This window comes from Bombina bombina, chromosome 3 (assembly GCF_027579735.1).
Source record: "Bombina bombina isolate aBomBom1 chromosome 3, aBomBom1.pri, whole genome shotgun sequence".
NCBI classification, from domain to species: Eukaryota; Metazoa; Chordata; class Amphibia; order Anura; family Bombinatoridae; genus Bombina; species Bombina bombina.
The window spans coordinates 35023915-35048162 of record NC_069501.1 but is presented as its reverse complement, the minus strand read 5'-3'; the positions used below and the strand labels follow the sequence as shown (position 1 = coordinate 35048162).

At 37.6% G+C, this 24248-nt stretch overlaps 1 protein-coding gene across 1 annotated transcript in view; it reads right to left on the bottom strand.

Annotated features, from left to right (window-relative positions):
- Window positions 1-1074: 1074 nt before the first annotated feature.
- Window positions 1075-24248, bottom strand: part of HAO2 (hydroxyacid oxidase 2) — a 197292-nt gene continuing 174118 nt past the window's right edge. The window contains exons 7-8 of the mRNA XM_053705774.1: window positions 8314-8383; window positions 1075-1569 (exon numbers count right to left, since the gene is read on the bottom strand). Coding sequence (XP_053561749.1) covers window positions 1514-1569; window positions 8314-8383 — 126 coding nt within the window. The 3' untranslated portion in view covers window positions 1075-1513. The remainder of the gene's footprint in view (window positions 1570-8313; window positions 8384-24248) is intronic.

Genomic DNA, 24248 nt, shown 5'->3' with positions numbered 1-24248 from the left:
ATAAGAGTTAATTTATTTCGTTAGATAAAAATTATATTTAACTTAGGGGGGTGTTAGTGTTAGGGTTAGACTTAGCTTTAGGGGTTAATACATTTATTAGAATAGCGGTGAGCTCCGGTCGGAAGATTAGGGGTTAATAATTGAAGGTAGGTGTCGGCGATGTTAGGGAGGGCAGATTAGGGGTTAATACTATTTATGATAGGGTTAGTGAGGCGGATTAGGGGTTAATAACTTTATTATAGTAGCGCTCAGGTCCGCTCGGCAGATTAGGGGTTAATAAGTGTAGTAAGGTGTCGGCGACGTAGTGGGGGGCAGATTAGGGGTTAATAAATATAACATAGGGGTCGGCGATGTTAGGGGTAGCAGATTAGGGGTACATAGGGATAACGTAGGTGGCGGCGATTTGCGGTCGGAAGATTAGGGGTTAATTATTTAAGTAGCTTGCGGCGACGTTGTGGGGGGCAAGTTAGGGGTTAATAGATATAATACAGGGGTCGGCGGTGTTAGGGGCAGCAGATTAGGGGTACATAAGTATAACGTAGGGTGGCGGTCGGCAGATTAGGGGTTAAAAATTTTAATCGAGTGGCGGCGATGTGGGGGGACCTCGGTTTAGGGGTACATAGGTAGTTTATGGGTGTTAGTGTACTTTAGGGTACAGTAGTTAAGAGCTTTATAAACCGGCGTTAGCCAGAAAGCTCTTAACTCCTGCTATTTTCAGGCGGCTGGAATCTTGTCGTTAGAGCTCTAACGCTCACTGCAGAAACGACTCTAAATACCAGCGTTAGAAAGATCCCATTGAAAAGATAGGCTACGCAAATGGCGTAGGGGGATCTGCGGTATGGAAAAGTCGCGGCTGAAAAGTGAGCGTTAGACCCTTTAATCACTGACTCCAAATACCAGCGGGCGCCCAAAACCAGCGTTAGGAGCCTCTAACGCTGGTTTTGACGGCTACCGCCGAACTCTAAATCTAGGCCATTGGGTTTTATGTTGCTTTAGGTGCTGACATTTTCAGTATAGCTGAGAATACAACAGGCAAAGCAGCTATTTCAGATGACAAAATAAAGGGAAACTACCTTTTTGTTTATTTTTGTATTTTTGTACTGCACATAATGAAACATGTTATTTACAATCACAAGGTGTTTTATAATACTCTTAATGTGTTTAATCACTTGGGAAAATGAGTCTAATAATCTGCCAAATCCGAGCATTTTGTTATTGTATTAGGCAATGTGTTGCTTTCTTCTCTGGCAGTCAAGGGGTTAAAACAGGCTGTTATAAAATAGAGTTAAATAAAGTTGTAGGTTGCGGCCAATCAGTACAATACAACAGTTAAGACACAATAAGGTACCAAGTGATGTAGATTTGTCCTATGACCTCACAAAGTCAAATTTGAATGTTGATAAACAAAAGTGATATTTTACTTGTCGCTCATTGACAGTTAGTATATTTGTATAGTGTCTGCTGGACAGGGCTTCAGTTCCTCCTTCCACCTCAGTCAGTACAGTCAGGAAGCTTAAAGTTTAGAGAACTGGATGAGATTTCGATTGATTTCAGAGACATTTCGACATCCTGGAAACAAATAAATATGGAACTGTTAAATGACATAACAAAACATGGAAACTTAATAGACATACGAAGCATGGGCTGCAATTTGTAGATAGATGATAGATAGATAGATAGATAGATAGATAGATAGATAAATATAGGTAAAGATAGATGATAAAGATAGATATAGATAGGTAAAGATAGATGGATAGATGATAGATAGATAGATAGATAGATAGATAGATAGATAGATAGATATATAGGTAGGATGATAGATAGATAGATAGATGATAGACAGATAGATAGATAGATAGATAGATGATGATATAGATAGATGATATATAAATAAATAGATAGATAGATACATATAGGTAAAGATAAATGGATAAAGATAGATATAGATAGGTCAAGATAGATAGATGATAGATAGATGATAGAGATATATATAGATAGGATGATAGATAGATAGATAGATAGATAGATAGATGATAGATAGATAGATGATAGATAGGTATAGATAGATGATAGATAGATAGATAGATAAATTGATGATAGATTGATGATAAATAGATATATGATAGATAGATAGATAGATAGATAGATAGATAGATGATAGATAGATAGATGATTGATATATTATAGATAGATAGATAGATAGATAGATAGATAGATGATTGATATATTATAGATAGATAGATAGATGATAGATAGATAGATGATAGATAATAGATAGATAGATAGATAGATAGATAGATAGATAGAGAGATAGATAGATAGATGATAGATAGATAGATAGATGATAGATAGATGATAGATAGATGATAGATAGATGATAGATAGATAGATGATAGATAGATGGATATTATTGCTATAGTTTAAGTTTGAACAAAGTTTCTGTTTAAATTTATAATTTCAAAATTGCATAACTTTGAAACAAAAAATGTGATTGTGCTTATGTCATGGAAAGCTCCCAAAGAGGGAGTGGGGTCAGTTTAAGTTAGGAATTTCCTTGCTTTTAAATGTGGGATAATGTAAAGTTTTTTTGCCTATTTATATATATATATATATATATATATATATATATATATATATATATATATATATATATATATACACAGGGAGTGCAGAATTATTAGGCAAGTTGTATTTTTGAGGATTCATTTTATTATTGAACAACAACCATGTTCTCAATGAACCCAAAAAAACTCATTAATATCAAAGCTGAATAGTTTTGGAAGTAGTTTTTAGTTTGTTTTTAGTTATAGCTATTTTAGGGGGATATCTGTGTGTGCAGGTGACTATTACTGTGCATAATTATTAGGCAACTTAACAAAAAACAAATATATACCCATTTCAATTATTTATTTTTACCAGTGAAACCAATATAACATCTCAACATCACAAATATACATTTCTGACATTCAAAAAACAAAACAAAAACAAATCAGTGACCAATATAGGCACCTTTCTTTGCAAGGACACTCAAAAGCCTGCCATCCATGGATTCTGTCAGTGTTTTGATCTGTTCACCATCAACATTGTGTGCAGCAGCAACCACAGCCTCCCAGACACTGTTCAGAGAGGTGTACTGTTTTCCCTCCTTGTAAATCTCACATTTGATGATGGACCACAGGTTCTCAATGGGGTTCAGATCAGGTGAACAAGGAGGCCATGTCATTAGATTTTCTTCTTTTATACCCTTTCTTGCCAGCCACACTGTGGGAGTACTTGGACGCGTGTGATGGAGCATTGTCCTGCATGAAAATCATGTTTTTCTTGAAGGATGCAGACTTCTTCCTGTACCACTGCTTGAAGAAGGTGTCTTCCAGAAACTGGCAGTAGGACTGGGAGTTGAGCGTGACTCCATCCTCAACCCGAAAAGGCCCCACAAGCTCATCTTTGATGATACCAGCCCAAACCAGTACTCCACCTCCACCTTGCTGGCGTCTGAGTCGGACTGGAGCTCTCTGCCCTTTACCAATCCAGCCACGGGCCCATCCATCTGGCCCATCAAGACTCACTTTCATTTCATCAGTCCATAAAACCTTAGAAAAATCAGTCTTGAGATATTTCTTGGCCCTGTCTTGACGTTTCAGCTTGTGTGTCTTGTTCAGTGGTGGTCGTCTTTCAGCCTTTCTTACCTTGGCCATGTCTCTGAGTATTGCACACCTTGTGCTTTTGGGCACTCCAGTGATGTTGCAGCTCTGAAATATGGCCAAACTGGTGGCAAGTGGCATCTTGGCAGCTGCACGCTTGACTTTTCTCAGTTCATGGGCAGTTATTTTGCGCCTTGGTTTTTCCACACGCTTCTTGCGACCCTGTTGACTATTTTGAATGAAACGCTTGATTGTTCGATGATCACGCTTCAGAAGCTTTGCAATTTTAAGAGTGCTGCATCCCTCTGCAAGATATCTCACTATTTTTGACTTTTCTGAGCCTGTCAAGTCCTTCTTTTGACCCATTTTGCCAAAGGAAAGGAAGTTGCCTAATAATTATGCACACCTGATATAGGGTGTTGATGTCATTAGACCACACCCCTTCTCATTACAGAGATGCACATCACCTAATATGCTTAATTGGTAGTAGGCTTTCGAGCCTATACAGCTTGGAGTAAGACAACATGCATAAAGAGGATGATGTGGTCAAAATACTCATTTGCCTAATAATTCTGCACTCCCTGTATAGCCGGTAGCCCAGCACTCCATCCACAATGGTGTAGCCACAACCTGGGTGCTATCCTCAAATTAGTGTATACGATAGGATTATTGTTGGAGGGCACTCACAGGACTTGAAAAAATGAATATAAAATGTTATTTCCAAATTAATTTCACGTTAGTAAAATGTCGAAGTTTCGACCCATTTAGGGGCCTTCTTCAAGACAATTTTCATCATTATTCGTGTAAACAGCACTTCATGCACCAGCATTCAAAGCCGGACTCCCAGTGAAGATATCGGAGATGACAATAATCCTATTGTGTATATATATATATATATATATATATATATATATATTACAGAAGCACTGTAGTCACCTGTGTGACCTTCATAATAGTTCATATTTAACAAAGAGCAGAATGCGTTAAACATAACCCCTAACAGATGTATGGGAGGAAGCTCCAGTCATAGACAGCATCTCTGTACTGACAAGGAACCTATGCAGAGGGAAATTGAATCAGTCCTAAAAATGTCTCCACAGAGGAATTCTCTCTGATCTCTTGTAGTAACTCCCCACCTGACTCTGATGTCATGAAACATGTCTCTATCAGTCTCTGTTCTCATGGAATAATTACTTAACTTTCTCTAATCTTGTGGAACACTCTTGGAAAAACTTCTCACCTGGCTCTGGTCTCTTGGAACAACCCTCAATCTTTCTCTAATCTATTGTAATAACTCTCCATAATTCTCTGATCTCTTGGAGCAACTTCCCATATTTTGGAACAACACCCCATATGGCTCTGCTCTTTCGGAACAACTCTCTATCATTTTTTTGATCTCTTGGAAAAGAAACTCCCTATCAGTCTATTGGAAAGAAAATGTTCTCAGCTGGCTCTGATCTCTTGGAACAACTCTCTATCATTTTTTGACTTCTTGGAAAAACTCCCTATCACTCTCTTGGAATGAATCAGCTGTCTCTGATCTATTGGAACAGCTTTCATGACATCCCACTGATTTTCTACATGCAATACATTGGGGTATGTGCCAGCCTTGCAAAACTCCTCATGGCTGTGATTACTTGGTAATCTGAAGTATAGCTGTGATTCTTTGGATTATTGCCATGTAAACTGCAACCTGTGATCTCCTGGGACTTTGTCCAATTAACTTTTTTATCAGTTAGGAGCATCACTCCTCTGGCTGTGAACTTTGTACAACATTCATCTGAATTTATTTTTTAAGGTCCATCACTCTTGTAATCTTTCAGATCAGACATACATTGACCTCTTGGGACATAAACTTTTCTAATTATCACTTGGGATGTCCTCTATCTCACAGAAAGGTACCACATTGGGCTACAGTTGCTTGGGAAATCCTACAGTTTTGGTCATAGTGACTAGTTGCAAAGGGACTGTCACAAGCTCCTTCCATGCATCAGTAACACAATGAAATTGTACCATGCTAAACCTGTAAACTAGGGACAAAATAAGGGTTTTGTTACTGGGTCATCAGGGACAGAATTACATGGCAAGCACATTGGATCTCAGAAAAAAACTTTGTTATTCTATTTTCCCCTTTGTATCTTTATTTCAGTGACCCAATAGAGTCAACATAAAGAGAGTGTTGTTTTATTAGGATGATAATACCAGACTCTGCATTTGAATTAAGAACAAACAAGAAACCAATGGCACTACTGATTGCAAATGTAAAAACTCTTACGGCTAGATTACGAGTTTTTGTCGGTAAGGCTTGCAGTGCTAACGAGCAGTTTATGCTCACCGCTCACCTACAGACAACTCTGGTATTATAGAAAAGTGAGCGGAGAGCAAAATTTAGCTCCACATCTCACCTCAATAACAGCGCTGCTTACGGTAGCGGTGAGCTGACTAAACGTGCTTGTGCACGATTTCCCCATAGGAATCAATGGGGCAGATCTGGCTGAAAAAACCTAACACCTGCAAAAAAGCAGCGTTCAGCTCCTAACGCAGCCCCATTGATTCCTATGGGGAAATACATTTTATGTCTACACCTAACACCCTAACATGAACCCCGAGTCTAAACACCCCTAATCTTACACTTATTAACCCCTAATCTGCCACCCCCGACATCGTGGCCACCTGCATAATCCTATTGACCCCTAATCTGCCGCTCCGGACACCGCCGCCACCTACATTATACTTATGAACCCCTAATCTGTTGCCCCCAACATCGCCGACACCTACATTATATTTATTAACCCCTAATCTGCTGCCCCCAATGTCGTCGCAACCTACCTACATTTATTAACCCCTAATCTGCCGCCCCCAACATCGCCGCCACTATACTAAAGTTATTAACCCCTAAACCTAAGTCTAACCCTAACCACTTCTGGCCGGTTGGGTGAAGACATCTCAAGGTAGGGTGATCTTCAAGGGGTTAGTGTTAGGTTTTATTAAGGGGGGATTGGGTGGGTTTTAGAGTAGGGTTGGTTGTGTGGGTGGTGGGTTTTAATGTTGGGGGGGTATTGTATTTTTTTTTACAGGTAAAAGAACCGATTACTTTGGGGCAATGCCCTGCAAAAAGCCCTTTTAAGGGCTATTTGTAATTTAGTATAGGGTAGGGTTTTTTTATTTTTGGGGGCTTTTTTATTTTATTAGGGGGGTTAGATTAGATGTAATTAGTTTAAAAAAACTTGTAATTATTTTATTATTTTCTGTAATTTAGTGGTTTTTTTTCGTACTTTAGTTTAATTTAATTGTAATTAATTGTAGTTAATTTAGGTAATTAATTTAATTGTAGTGTAGTGTTAGGTGTAATTGTAACTTAGGTTAGGTTTTATTTTACAGGTAAATTTGTACTTATTTTAGCTAGGTAGTTATTAAATAGTTAATAACTATTTGATAACTATTGTACCCAGTTAAAATAAATACAAAGTTGCCTGTAAAATAAAAATAAACCCTGAGATAGCTACAATGTATTTAGTTATATTGTGGCTATCTTAGGGTTTATTTTATAGGTAAGTATTTAGTTTTAAATAGGAATAATTTAGTTAATTGTAGTAATTTTATTTAGATTTTTTAAAATTATATTTAAGTTAGGGGGTATTAGGGTAAGACTTAGGTTTAGGAGTTAATAACTTTAGTATAGGTTCGGCGACGTTAGGGGCGGCAGATTAGGGGTTAATAAAATTGAACTAGTGTTTGCGAGGCGGGAGTGCGGCGGTTTAGGGGTTAATATATTTATTAAAATGGCGGCGATGTCCGGTTGGCAGATTAGGGGTTAAAATTTTTATTTAAGTGTTTGCGATGTTGGGGGGGGGGGGCTCGGTTTAGGGGTTAATAGGTAGTTTATGGGTGTTAGTGTACTTTTTAGCACTTTAGTTAAGAGTTTTATGTTACGGCGTTATCCCATAAAACTCTTAACTACTGACTTTTAAATGCAGTAACAGTCTTGACAGGAGAAGGTGTACCGCTCACTTTTTCCAAGACTCGTAATACCGGCATTAGGAAAATCCCATTGAAAATATAGGATACGCAATTGACGTAAGTGGATTTGCGATATGTTCAAGTCGCGGAAAAAAATTGAGCGGTACACCTGTACCTGCAAGACTCGTAATACCAATAACTGGTGTATGTGTAACAATGTGAAGTTATTAAAAAGGTATCTCAATCAGATTTATGTCTTATATTGATATCCTCTGTTATGTATAAAGAGGTTTGTTGTTCCCCCTGAAGGGGTTAAGTATATGCGGCAGTAATTGCACCTAATGGTTGAAAGATTACACACTAGCTAAATCAAATAATCAAGTACTCTGAAACTATGGTGCTTGACTCAGTTTGCACCCAAACTTTAGATCATACTCCTAGTACGTAAGTTTATCAGGTTGTGATACCACTTGGTCAGATATTGCGGCAAATTAAAACACAGGAGTTCCCAGTGACTCCTCACCAAGTCCCTGTGTGCCTCATATTTAGATATAGCTCTTGAGTGCTATGTGTGTATTCTTCTGTAGATATTCATATTCTCTGCATTTGAATGGTATGACTGCACTGGGCAATTCAATCTTGGCTCATTGAAATGTTTTAGATGTCACCTAATGTCATCTTATCTTGGTGTATGCAGAACACAGAACCTTACCTGAGAGTGCCATAGAGAGACGGAACTCGTCTGTCAGGATCTGTAGAACACTTCGCACTCCCTCTTCTCCCTGAGATATGCAGAAATAAAGGGGTTAACAGCAGCGATAAAGGCCATGTGCTCTTCATCTGCCCCCCTTCACAAGTGTTCTGATTTAGTGTTAGGAGTTAGGATTATCACTTTATGGGTAATTACAAACCTTTATAAATCATTGGTAATCAAATGGCTCTTTTCTCTCACCAACAACCCTTCTTTGGAACATTTTTCTAAACAACAGTTCAGTTAATCTGAGCTTGGGTGTGGATATCCGGACATTTAGGCTAAAGTCAGGCGCTCTCATCTTTGTTCTATGGCATTAAATCCATATTATAAACAGAGTGTAAAACAGAATGCATTGTATACCTCAATTCAATCCCTGCTGCCCAGGGTCGCAATGAAAGGAGAGACATGGAACCCAACATTTTCCTTTCATGATTCAGATAGACAATACAATTTTTTTAAAAAAAGTTTTGAAATGAATTCCATTATCAAATTTGCTTCTTTCTTTTTTTATTCTTTGTTAAAGAGATATCTAGCTAGGTAGCGTGCAAATGCCTGAACATGACAGGAAATAGTGCTGCCATCTAGTGCTCCTGCTAATGTATAACATTGTTATAAAACTGCTGCCATCTAGTGCTCCTGCTAATGTATAACATTATTATAAAACTGCTGCCATCTAGTGCTCCTGCTAATGTATAACATTGTTATAAAACTGCTGCCATCTAGAGCTCTTGCTAATGTATAACATTGTTATAAAACAGCTGCCATCTAGTGCTCTTGCTAATGTATAACATTGTTATAAAACTTCTGCCATTTAGTGCTCTTGCTAATGTATAACATTATTATAAAACTGCTGCCATCTAGTGCTCTTGCTAATGTATAAAATTATTATAAAACTGCTGCCATCTAGTGCTCTTTCTAATGTATAACATTGTTATAAAACTGCTGCCATCTAGTGCTCTTGCTAATGTATAACATTATAAAGCTGCTGCCATCTAGTGCTCTTGCTAATGTATAACATTGTTATAAAGCTGCTGCCATCTAGTGCTCTTGCTAATGTATAGCATTGTTATAAAACTGCTGCCATCTAGAGCTCTTGCTAATGTATAACATTGTTATAAAACAGCTGCCATCTAGTGCTCTTGCTAATGTATAACATTGTTATAAAACTGCTGCCATCTAGTGCTCCTGCTAATGTATAACATTATTATAAAACTGCTTCCATCTAGTGCTCCTGCTAATGTATAAAATTATTATATAACTGCTGCCATCTAATGCTCTTGCTAATGTATAACATTGTTATAAAACTGCTGCCATCTAGTGCTCTTGCTAATGTATAACATTGTTATAAAACTGCTGCCATCTAGTGCTCCTGCTAATGTATAACATTATTATAAAACTGCTGCTATCTAGTGCTCCTGCTAATGTATAACATTATTATAAAACTGCTGCCATCTAGTGCTCTTGCTAATGTATAACATTGTTATAAAACTGCTGCCATCTAGTGCTCTTGCTAATGTATAATATTGTTATAAAACTGCTGCCATCTAGTGCTCCTGCTAATGTATAACATTATTATAAAACTGCTGCCATCTAGTGCTCTTGCTAATGTATAACATTGTTATAAAACTGCTGCCATCTAGTGCTCTTGCTAATGTATAACACTATTATAAAAACTGCTGCCATCTAGTGCTCCTGCTAATGTATAACATTATTATAAAACTGCTGCCATCTAGTGCTCTTGCTAATGTATAACATTGTTATAAAACTGCTGCTATCTAGTGCTCCTGCTAATGTATAACATTGTTATAAAACTGCTGCTATCTAGTGCTCTTGCTAATGTATAACATTATAAAACTGCTGCCATCTAGTGCTCTTGCTAATGTATAACATTGTTATAAAACTGCTGCCATCTAGTGCTCCTGCTAATGTATAACATTATTATAAAACTGCTGCTATCTAGTGCTCCTGCTAATGTATAACATTATTATAAAACTGCTGCCATCTAGTGCTCTTGCTAATGTATAACATTGTTATAAAACTGCTGCCATCTAGTGCTCTTGCTAATGTATAATATTGTTATAAAACTGCTGCCATCTAGTGCTCCTGCTAATGTATAACATTATTATAAAACTGCTGCCATCTAGTGCTCCTGCTAATGTATAACATTGTTATAAAACTGCTGCCATCTAGAGCTCTTGCTAATGTATAACATTGTTATAAAACTGCTGCCATCTAGAGCTATTGCTAATGTATAACATTGTTATAAAACTGCTGCCATCTAGAGCTCTTGCTAATGTATAACATTGTTATAAAACTGCTGCCATCTAGAGCTCTTGCTAATGTATAACATTGTTATAAAACTGCTGCCATCTAGTGCTCCTGCTAATGTATAACATTGTTATAAAACTGCTGCCATCTAGTGCTCTTGCTAATGTATAACATTGTTGCAAAACTTCTGCCATATAGTGCTGCAGACACGTGCACACTCCTGAGATTACCTTCCAGATTTTCAACAAAGGATAACAAGAAAACAAAGAAAATGTGATAATAGAAGTAAATTGGATAGTTGTTTAAAATTGTATGTTCTGTCTGAATCAAGAAAGAAAATGTTTGGATTGTATTTCCCTTTAAACAAACAAAACCAAGAAGTGCTGCAAGCTGATCACTGTATTGTGAAACCTCCCAATAAATTATGTGATTCAGATCTCCCAGTATATCACTATAGTACAGTATATCACTATAGTACAGTATATCCCCATAGTACAGTATATCACTATAGTACAGTACATCACTATAGTACATTATATCACTAGAGTACAGTATATCACTATAGTACAGTATATCACTATAGTACATTATATCACTAGAGTACAGTATATCACTATAGTACATTATATCACTATAGTACCGTATATCACTATAGTACATTATATCACTAGAGTACATTATATCACTAGAGTACAGTATATCACTATAGTACATTATATCACTATAGTACAGTATATCACTATAGTACATTATATCACTAGAGTACATTATATCACTAGAGTACAGTATATCACTATAGTACATTATATCACTATAGTACAGTATATCACTATAGTACATTATATCACTAGAGTACATTATATCACTAGAGTACAGTATATCACTATAGTACATTATATCACTATAGTACAGTATATCACTATAGTACATTATATCACTGTAGTACAGTATATCACTATAGTACAGTATATCACTATAGTACATTATATCACTGTAGTACAGTATATCACTATAGTACAGTATATCACTATAGTACATTATATCACTATAGTACGTTATATCACTGTAGTACAGTATATCACTATAGTACAGTATATCACTACACTACAGTATATCACTATAGTACAGTATATCACTACACTACAGTATATCACTATAGTACAGTATATCACTACACTACAGTATATCACTATAGTACAGTATATCACTATAGTATAGTATATCACTATAGTACATTATATCACTATAGTACAGTATATCACTATAGTACATTATATCACTATAGTACAGTATATCACTACACTACAGTATATCACTATAGTACAGTATATCACTATAGTACATTATATCACTATAGTACAGTATATCACTGTAGTACAGTATATCACTGTAGTACATTATATCACTATAGTACAGTATATCACTATAGTACATTATATCACTGTAGTACATTATATCACTATAGTACAGTATATCACTATAGTACATTATATCACTGTAGTACATTATATCACTGTAGTGTAGTGCAGTATATCACTATAGTACATTATATCACTATAGTACAGTATATCACTATAGTACATTATATCACTATAGTACATTATATCACTGTAGTACATTATATCACTATAATACAGTATATCACTATAGTACATTATATCCCTATACTACATTATATCACTATAGTACAGTATATCACTATAGTACAGTATATCACTATTGTACAGTATATCAGTATAGTACATTATATCAGTATAGTACATTATATCACTATAGTACATTATATCACTATAGTACATTATATCAATATAGTACATTATATCACTATAGTACAGTATATCACTATTGTACAGTATATCAGTATAGTACATTATATCACTATAGTACATTATATCACTGTAGTACATTATATCACTATAGTACAGTATATCACTATAGTACATTATATCCCTATACTACATTATATCACTATAGTACAGTATATCACTATAGTACAGTATATAACTATAGTACATTAGATCACTATAGTACAGTATATCACTATTGTACAGTATATCAGTATAGTACATTATAGCACTGTAGTACATTATATCACTATAGTACATTATATCACTGTAGTACATTATATCACTGTAGTACAGTATATAAGTATAGTACATTATAGCACTGTAGTACATTATATCACTATAGTACATTATATCACTGTAGTACATTATATCACTATAGTACATTATATCACTGTAGTACATTATATCACTATAGTACATTATATCCCTATACTACATTATATAACTATAGTACACTATATATCACTATAGTACATTATATCACTATAGTACACTATATATCACTATAGTACATTATATCACTATAGTACAGTATATCCCTATACTACATTATATCACTATAGTGCAGTATATCACTATAGTACAGTATATCACTAGAGTACATCATATCACTATAGTACAGTATATCACTATAGTACAGTATATCACTGTAGTACAGTATATCAGTATAGTATATTATATCACTATAGTACAGTATATCGCTATAGTACATTATATCACTATAGTACAGTATATGACTATTGTACATTATATCACTATATTACATTATATCACTAGAGTACAGTATATAACTATTGTACATTATATCACTATATTACAGTATATCACTATGTACATTATATCACTGTAGTACATTATATCAATATAGTACATTATGTCACTATAGTACAGTATATCGCTATATTACATTATATCAGTATAGTACAGTATTTCACTATACTACATTATATCACTATAGTACAGTATATCACTGTAGTACATTATATCACTATAGTACAGTATATAACTATAGTACATTATATCACTATAGTACGTTATATCACTATAGTACAGTATATCACTGTAGTACATTATATCACTATAGTACAGTATATAACTATAGTACATTATATCACTATAGTACAGTATATCACTATAGTACAGTATATCAATATAGTACATTATATCACTATAGTACAGTATATCACTATAGTACATTATATTACTATAGTACAGTTTATCACTATAGTGCAGTATATCACTATAGTACAGTATATCACTATAGTGCATTATATCACTATAGTGCAGTATATCACTATAATACATTATATCACTATAGTACAGTATATCACTATAGTACAGTATAGCACTATAGTACAGTATATCACTATAGAACATTATATCAGTATAGTACAGTATATCACTATAGTACAGTATATCACTATAGTACTTTATATCAGTATAGTACAGTATATCACTATAGTACAGTATATCACTATAGTACATTATATAACTATAGTACAGTATATCACTATAGTAAAGTATATCACTATAGTACATTATATCACTATAGTACATTATATCACTGTAGTACATATATCACTATAGTACAGTATATCACTATAGTACATTATATCACTATAGTAAAGTATATCACTCAGCTGTCTGCTGTAGCCTTACAAATTTAAGATCAGTTAGGGGAGAGCGTTTGCTGGGGTCTGAGCGTTTGCAGAGTATTCCATCTCTCTAAGCTACCATCTGTCTAAGTGACCATCTTTAAATGGCAAGGCTGAGAATTAGACAAGAATTAAACAAGATTTGAGGCAAGCTAAATATTTTCATTCAAAAAATCTTTTGCACTTAACATTCTGCTATGTTTTCTGGACTACTTTTCCTTTTAACAGTCTCATGTCTATTCCACAAGCATACTCACATGCGCATACCGTACCCTTCTCCACACGCAGTTTTCATAGGCCCCTCTCTCCTTTCTTCTCCATACCTTAGCTCTCATGAACTACTTTCTATTTTAAAATCTATATCAACAAACTGCACCACCTCCCAGAAATACCCCCACTGCTATAAATCTCATTCTCACCTACTTTTACTTTCCATCTTGATGCTATTAGCCTCAGGCGACATCTCTCCAAATCCTGGGCCCACCCTCATTCCCACCATTACCCAATCACGCACTCCTTATAAGAACTTTAATAAAAGCAACACGCATAAACTCATTTCCATCCAATGCATCCCACACGCACACACTCCTTTCGCCTGCACACTATGGAACTCTCGCTCTGTCTGCAACAAACTTACAGCCATTCATGACCTGTTTATATCAAATGCTTTCACCCTTTTAGCAGTTACAGAAACCTGGTTATCTCCTTCTGACACTGTTTCCATTGCTGCTCTCACACAAGGTGGCCTTCACTTTAGCCATACCCCTAGGACAGGTGAGAAACGTGGCGGCGGTGTTGGCATCTTGCTCTCCCCCTCCTGCACTTATCAATACCTACCTCCAATCCCATCGCTCTCCTTCTCCTCCTTTGAAGTCCACTGTATTCGCCTGTTCTCCCCTCTCTCCCTCAAAGTGGCAGTCATCTATCGCCCTCCTGGACCAACCTCCCAATTCTTTGACAACTTTGCCGCCTGGCTTCCTCACTTTCTCTCTTCAAATATACCAACCCTAATTCTTGGGGACTTCAACATTCCCATTGACAACCCATCTGCCCCCACTGCCTCTAAACTTCTTTCACTCATCCTCCTTCGGTCTCTCACAATCCACCCTACTCCCGACTCACCGTGATGGACACTCCATCGACCTGGTATTTTCCTACCTCTGCTCTATATCTGACATCACCTGTTGCCCTTTTCCCATTTCAGACCATCACCTGGTCACCTATAATATTAATGCAAAAGCTAAACCCACTTCTCCATCCCGCCCCCGCACCTGCAGAAATACACATGCTGTGGACCCGCTCCAATTTTCAAAAATCATTCAAAATCTCCTCCCTTACACTTCCACTATAACCTGCCCTGATCTCGCTACAGCCCACTATAACAAAACTCTCTCCTCTGCACTAGACACACTTGCCCCTCCCCAGCTGCGCAAAACACCACGCAGTCAGTTACAGCCCTGGCATGCTCAGCATACACGCTATTTGCAAAAATGCTCTTGTACTGCTGAGCGTGTCTGGAGGAAAACTTACTCTGAACCTGATTTCATACACTATAAGTGTATTCTTCGCTCATACACTTCTGCCCTTCACTTAGCCAGCAAACCTACTTCTCTTCTCTCATATCTACTCTTTCCTCAAACCCTAAACGACTCTTTTCCACCTTTAACTCTCTCCTCTACCCACCTGCTCCACCACCCCCTGTCTGTCTTTAGTGCTCAAGCCCTGGCAGACTACTTTTTAAACAAAACACGTACTATCCGAAGCAACATCCCAACACCAACCTGCAATATTCCAACAGGCCCAATTACTCCCTCTACCACCCTCTCTATCTTCCATCCAGCCACTGAGAATTAAGTTTCTTCCTTACTATCTTCCTCACGCCTCACTACCTGCCCACTCGACCGTATCCCTTCCCATCTAACACCCTCCCTATCTTCCACCCTCACTCCTGCTCTTACCCACATCTTCAACCTATCTCTCTCTACCGGCTCATTCCCATCTTCTTTCAAACACGCAAAAGTCACTCCCATACTCAAAAAACCCTCCCTCGACCCTAATTCTCCCGAAAGCTACCGCCCCATATCACTGCTTCCACTAACATCAAAACTCCTTGAAAAACTAGTTTACAATCGCCTAACCCACTTCCTATCAACCAACTCCTTGCTTGACCCACTGCAATCTGGTTTCCGCCCAAAATATTCAACTGAGACTGCCCTTACCAAGGTTACAAACGATATTCTCTCTGCAAAAAATATTGGCCACTACTCTATACTCATCTTACTCGACCTCTCAGCTGCCTTCGACATAGTTGACCACCCCCTCCTCCTACAGACCCTTAGGTCTCTGTGACACTGCTCTTTCCTGGATTCACTCCTATCTTTCCCACAGGTCTTTTTCTGTGTCATTTGCCGGTGACTCCTCCTCAGTGGCGTCACTACAGGGGGGCTAGGGGGGGCATTTGCCCCCCCACGAAAATGGCTTGCCCCCCCGCCTGCCCCCCCCCCCCCCCCAACTACAAGCCCCGGCAGTGCCGACACTAACACTTTTATCATTCTGGAGGAGAGAGGATGAGGAAAGACTGGGTTGGGGGTTGGGATAAGAGTCAGGAGTATCAATGTGACAATGTGAGATTATTTATTTTTAAATTGTGTTTTTATTTGATTTGCTCTGTCAGCGCAGCCATTACTAAGCGCAACCAGCACTGTACCACTGAGCGGCTGTCTGAGACTGTGGGGACACGTGATGTTGATTGAGACCATGAGGGTAAAGGCAGCGCGCCACCGTCTCAGTGAAATCCTTGACCGACCAGCTGTCCAACTGGCTCTGGTGGTAGTAAGTTCATTAGTTCAATTTAAATTATTCAATTTCAAATTTGGAGGAGGATGTCTTCAAATCCCGCCTCACACCACAGCACAGCACGTGCCTCATGCCGGCTCAACATGCGGCAGCTAATATTACCCCATGTCTGTGTAAAAGTAATGGCAATATCGGCATCATCATGCTGTGCTGTGCTGGCCTGGCATGGCAATTTTTGCTCAGCTCCTCCTCTCCTCCAGATCAGTTGTCAGTTCCAGTGTGGTCACGTCGTTCCCTAACCACCACACACTGCAGACAGCATGACCGGAGACTGGAAGAGGGAGGAGCAAACCAGCAGCAGCAGGTGATGTCACTTTGTGTGCAGTCGATTCTGCAGAAGCGCGGGGGAAGGAGCTGGGCTGGCAGACAGTGTGGCACACAGTCTGTGTGCTGCTGTCTCAGACTCTAACTGACCACTGATGACTGGTCACTGTGTGTGGTGGCAGCGGCGGCTCATCATTGCATTAGACCGGTGGTCTGTAGACTGTGACAACGTTGTCCCCGGTAACTTCGGTAAGAGAGAGCTCAGCTGATTCTGGTGGTGGGTAGGGGTAGTAATTAGGAAAAACAAATCAATTATGACACAACAAGTGACAAGGATATTTTAGCAAATTATATTACCTTCTCCCCACCCCCAGCAGTTCCTTTTGCACTTGGATTGAAATTTTACTGGCAAACCCTGAACTAAAAGAATAATATTAAAAATAAGAATTGTAATAAATTCAGTGTTAACAGTGACATTAGGTGTTGTTGCATGGAAATGAATTGGTTAAAAATTACTTTCTATATAATGAGTCACTTTTATTTAATGTAATATTTCCTGGTTGAACAATCATTGTATGTGATATCAGTAATTAAGTTGTAAGCCCTTCATGTAGTACAACTACTGTGTTTGGTTGATAACCCTGCCAGTAAGTTTAGTTAAGTGTGATTTCTTGCCTTTTTTTGCTGAAGCTGGATGTTTTCATGAGCTGATAATAAGTTATACAGGGAGTTTAAAAAGCCAGTGGTGTAGATGAAAAGACTATACAACTAAATTCAAATACTGTACCTGTGCAGAGAGCTGTCATGGCTCTTATAATACTAGGTTAAGTTATCACTGATCTAATGCACACCTGCACCAGCTCTCTGATCAGGCTCTGTTTTAAGATTCAGATGGGCTATGCACAGCACAGCATATGTACATATTCCCTAGAAACAATGATAACATTTTTGCTAATAACAGTAAATATGCTTCTATTTAAAACTGAAATTAATGTTTGAACATTTTAGATCTTTGGCACAGTGTAAAGACAGCATTTCCCCCCCTCTGATCTTGCCCCAGTGAAATTTCTACTCGCCCAGGGCGAGTGGAAAAGTGGATATATACATAACGTTTTAACAGTCAACAGAACATTCATGGATGGATGTTACATTCATCCATGAATGTTCTGTTGAGTGTTAAAACGTTAAAAAAAAAATAATAACTCAATTTGTTATTTACAAATTTAAAAAAGTTGGTATCATGGTATAGTAAGTTCATCTACTTCCTGCTTGGTAATTGGGTCTGCAAGTTGACTTCAGGAGCAGCAGGACAGGTCAATCAACCATTAAAAAAAATCATAAAAAAAAACAAAAAAAACCCAGAATACATGATGATTGATTGATGAATGATTCACTGTGTTTCAGTCAGATATAGACACCCTGATATGATGGCATGGGTCTGGTCTGCACCCTTAAAAGTTATAATCTAGTCAAAATTAAAATTAATCTTTTAGATAGAGCAGCAATTTTTCTAATTTACTACTTTGATAATTTTTTATTCATTCTCTTGGTATCTTTTTTTTTTTTTTTAAAAAGGCAAATATGTAAGCTTAGGAGCTGGCCCATTTTTGGTTCAGAACAAGGGTAGCACTACATTTAGACACCAATCAGAAATCCCTACCCAGGTTCTGAACCAAAAATGGGCTAGCTCCTAAGCTTACATTCTTGCTTTTTCCAAGAAAGATACCAAGAGACTGAAGAAAAAAATATAATAGGAGTAAATTATAAAGTTGCTTAAAATTGCTGCTCTATCTGAATCATGAAAGTTTAATTTTGAATAGATTGTAACTTAATATCCTGATTGTGAATTACCAGACACAAAATGTAGAAAAATAGGTAGAACAGCAAAAAGTAAATTAGTAATGAACCTTTAATATCTAAATCCAACTTCTGTTCCAACAATGTGTTAATACATTTGAGATAAATTCAATGTTTATGTCATTTTTTATTAGAGTACAAATTTAGATTAACCCACAGCTAATATTTAATTTGATAGACTTCTATTTTCTATTTATGTCCATGTATATATATCCTGGTATCTTATGTTATAATGGAAGACATAAGATGCATTACTCTTTGTATTTTTAATACTTGCTTAGTTGTTTAACTTTTCCATTTATATCTGTGTTTTATCTTCTTATGAAAAAATATAGACTGTTGTAATTGTTTTGTTGTCATCTTTCGGTATGTGTGTGTGTGTGTGTGTATATGTGTGTGTGTGTGTGTGTGTGTGTGTATGTATATGTGTGTGTGTGTGTGTATGTATATGTGTGTGTGTGTGTATATGTGTGTGTGTGTGTGTGTGTGTGTGTATGTATATGTGTGTGTGTGTGTGTATGTATATGTGTGTGTGTGTGTGTGTGTGTGTGTGTGTGTATGTATATGTGTGTGTGTGTGTGTATGTATATGTGTGTGTGTGTATGTATATGTGTGTGTGTGTGTGTGTGTATGTATATGTGTGTGTGTGTGTATGTATATGTGTGTGTGTGTGTGTATGTATATATATGTAAATGTGTATGTATGTGTGTTTATACGTGTGTGTGTGTGTGTATGTATGTATATGTGTGTGTGTGTGTGTGTATGTATATGTGTGTGTATGTATGTATATGTGTGTGTGTGTGTGTGTGTGTGTGTATGTATATATATGTAAATGTGTATGTATGTGTGTTTATACGTGTGTGTGTGTGTGTGTGTATGTATATGTGTGTGTGTGTGTATGTATATGTGTGTGTGTGTGTGTGTATGTATATGTATGTAAATGTGTATGTATGTGTGTTTATACGTATGTGTGTGAGTGTGTATGTATGTATATGTGTGTGTATGTATATGTGTGTGTGTGTATGTATATGTATGTAAATGTGTATGTATGTGTGTTTATACGTATGTGTGTGAGTGTGTATGTATGTATATGTGTGTGTATGTATATGTGTGTGTGTGTATGTATATGTATGTAAATGTGTATGTATGTGTGTTTATACGTATGTGTGTGAGTGTGTATGTATGTATATGTGTGTGTATGTATATGTGTGTGTGTGTATGTATATGTATGTAAATGTGTATGTATGTGTGTTTATACGTATGTGTGTGAGTGTGTATGTATGTATATGTGTGTGTGTGTATGTATATGTGTGTGTGTGTATGTATATGTATGTAAATGTGTATGTATGTGTGTTTATACGTATGTGTGTGAGTGTGTATGTATGTATATGTGTGTGTGTGTATGTATATGTGTGTGTGTGTGTATGTATATGTATGTAAATGTGTATGTATGTGTGTTTATACGTATGTGTGTGAGTGTGTATGTATGTATATGTGTGTGTGTGTGTGTGTATGTATATGTATGTAAATGTGTATGTATGTGTGTTTATACGTGTGTGAGTGTGTATGTATGTATGTGTGTGTGTGTGCGTATGTATATGTATGTAAATGTGTATGTATGTGTGTTTATACGTGTGTGAGTGTGTATGTATGTATATGTGTGTGTATATATGTATATGTGTGTGTGTATGTATATGTGTGTGTGTGTGTGTATGTATGTAAATGTGTATGTATGTGTGTTTATACGTATGTGTGTATGTATGTATATATGTGTGTGTGTGTATGTATAATGTATGTGTGTTTATACGCATGTGTGTGAGTGTGTATGTATGTATATGTGTGTGTATATATGTATATGTGTGTGTGTATGTATATGTGTGTGTGTGTGTATGTATATGTGTGTGTGTGTGTGTGTGTGTATGTATGTATATGTGTGTGTGTATGTATATGTATGTAAATGTGTATGTATGTGTGTTTATACGTATGTGTGTGAGTGTGTATGTATGTATATTTTCTATGTATGTCCATGTATATATTTCCATGCATATTATGTTATAAAGGAAGGAAGATATAATATGCATTACTATTGTATTTTTAATACTTTTTTTCCTTTTCCATTTATATATATATTTTTTTTTTCTTCTGAAAAAATAAGGACTGTGTCTGTTGTAATTGTTTTGTTATCTTTGTGTGTTTGTGTATTAGGAAAACTGTTTAAAGTTTCTCTTTTAAGTATTAGGTTAGAACAATAAAAAGGTATCATTGCATACCGCATTACTCTGGTATTTTGGAATCTAATTTATGTATTATTTAGTTTATTTTCAGTGGTATGACTTAGTGGTGAAAATTATTAGTGCCCCCCCCGGTTTGACTGTGGTATCTTATGTGCCCCCCTATGTATTTTTCCTAGAGTCGCCACTGCTCCTCCTCTCCTATGCCTCTGTCTGTTGGAGTACCTCAAGGATCTGTTCTGTGTCCTCTACTCTTCTCCATCTATACTTCTTTGCTGGGTAAACTTATCAACAGTTATGGCTTCAAATATCACCTCTATGCTGATGACACCCAGATCTACCTTTCCACCCCTGCTCTCTCTCCCTCTCCCTCTGTCCTTTCTCATGTCAGTGACTGCTTATGTGGTATTTCTTCCTGGATGGCCTCTCACCACCTAAAGATTAACATGTCCAAGACTGAGCTCCTTCTTATCCCCCCCTCAAGTTCTACGCCGACTTCTGACTTCTCTATCCCTGTTGACGGTATCACCATTTCCTCATCGCCCCAAGTCCGCTGCCTTGGAGTCACACTTGACTCAAATATATCCTTCGTCCCCCATTTCCAATCGCTTTCTACATCCTGCCGCAACCATCTACGCAATATTTCCAAAATTCGCCCTTTTCTGAGTGCTGACACCACAAAGCAAATAATCCACTCCCTTATTATCTCCCGACTTGACTACTGCAATAACCTACTCACTGGCCTTCCTCTTTCCCACCTCTCCCCCCTTCAATCCATCCTAAATGCCTCCGCCAGGCTGATCCACCTTTCCCATCGATCTGCATCTGCTGCACCTCTCTGCGAGTCCCTTCATTGGCTCCCCATTCACAGCAGAATTAAATTAAAAATTCTCACCCTTACATACAAAGCTCTCACCAACGCCGCTCCCCTCTACCTATCCTCTCTAATACACAAGTATACTCCAGCCCGTCCACTAAGATCCAACAATGACCTGCTCCTTGCATCCGCAACTATCACCTCTTCTCATGCTAGACTGCAGGACTAATGTCATGCAGCACCTACTCTTTGGAACACTTTCCCTCGTGCTGTCAGGCTTTGCCCTAATCTGTCTTCCTTTAAATGTTCCCTGAAGACTTTTCTGTTCAGGGAAGCCTACCACCCAACTCAATAATAAATTAACTTCACTTACCTAACATTTCCCTCATCTAACTCTGTATTAACATCTTTCCAAATCTTGCAGTCCTCACCTTCTGTTTCTCAACCTCCTACCCTTCTAGATTGTAAGTTCCCACGGGAATAGGGCCCTCAATCCCTCCTGTATGTGTTTGTAAATTTTGTCCTGTCTTTTACAAGTCTTGTATTGTTTTATTTAAATGAATTGTATCCATGGACAGCGCTGCGGAATATGTTGGTGCTTCATAAATAAAGTATAATAATAATAATCACTATAGTATATTATATCACTATAGTACAGTATATCACTATAGTAAAGTATATCACTATAGTAAGTTATATGACTATAGTACAGTATATAACTATAGTACATTATATCACTATAGTACAGTATATCACTATAGTACATTATATCACTATAGTACAGTATATCACTATTGTACAGTATATCACTGTAGTACATTATATCAGTATAGTACAGTATATCACTATAGTACAGTATATCACTATTGTACAGTATATCACTATTGTACAGTATATCAGTATAGTACATTATATCAGTATAGTACATTATATCACTATAGTACATTATATCACTATAGTACATTATATCAATATAGTACAGTATATCACTGTAGTACAGTATATCACTATAGTACAGTATATCACTATAGTAAATTATATCCCTATAGTACAGTATATCACTGTAGTACAGTATATCAATATAGTAGATTATATCACTATAGTACATTTATATAACTCTAGTACAGTATATCACTATAGTACATTATGTCACTACTAGTCCTAAAGCCTGTGTACACCGGACAATTTTTTAAGTACCGCGGTTCCAACCTTTGCTTCCTCTCTCTCCCCCCTCTCTTTTGCGCTCTCTCTCCCCCCTCTCTTTTGAGCTCTCTCCCCCTCTTTTGCTCTCTCTCTCCCCTCTTGTGCTCTCTCCCCCTCTTTTGCTCCCTCCCCACTCTTTTGCTCTCTCTCCCCTCTTTTGCTCGCTCTCTCTCTTCCCCCCTCTTCTGCTCGCTCCCCCCTCTTTTGCTCTCTCTCCTCCCCCTCTCTTTTGCTCTCTCTCCCCTCTCTTTTGCGCTCTCCCCCCTCTCTTTTGCGCTCTCTGCCCCTCTCTTTTACGCTCTCTCCCCCTCTCTTTTGCGCTCTCTCCCCCTCTCTTTTGCGCTCTCTCTCTCCCTCTTTTGTGCTCTCTCTCCCCCTTCTCTTTTGCACTCTCTCTCCCCCCTCTTTTGCACTCTCTCTTTCCCTCCTCTCTTTTGAGCTCTCTCTCTCCCTCTCTTTTGTGCTCTCTCTCTCTCCCCCCTCTCTTTTGTGCTCTCTCCCCCCTCTTTTGCGCTCTCTCTTTCCCTCTTTTGTGCTCTCTCTCCCCCTCTTTTGCTTTCTCCCCCCCTCTTTTGCTCTCTCTCCCTCCTCTCTTTTGCTCTCTCTCTCCCTCCTCTCTTTTGCTCTCTCTCCCCTCTTTTGCTCTCTCTCCCCTCTTTTGCTCTCTCTCTCTTCCCCCCTCTTTTGCTCTCTCTCTTCCCCCCTCTTTTGCTCTCTCTCTCTCTCTCTTCCCCCCTCTTTTGCTCGCTTTCCCTCCTCTCTTTTGGTCTCTCCCACCTCTCTCCCGTTGGCCACGCCCCTCCGTGCACGCTCCTGCGAGGCAACGCCCCCATCACGCCTGCCGACCACGCCCCCATCACGGCACGCACGACTACACCTCCACCAGGCAGCTTCA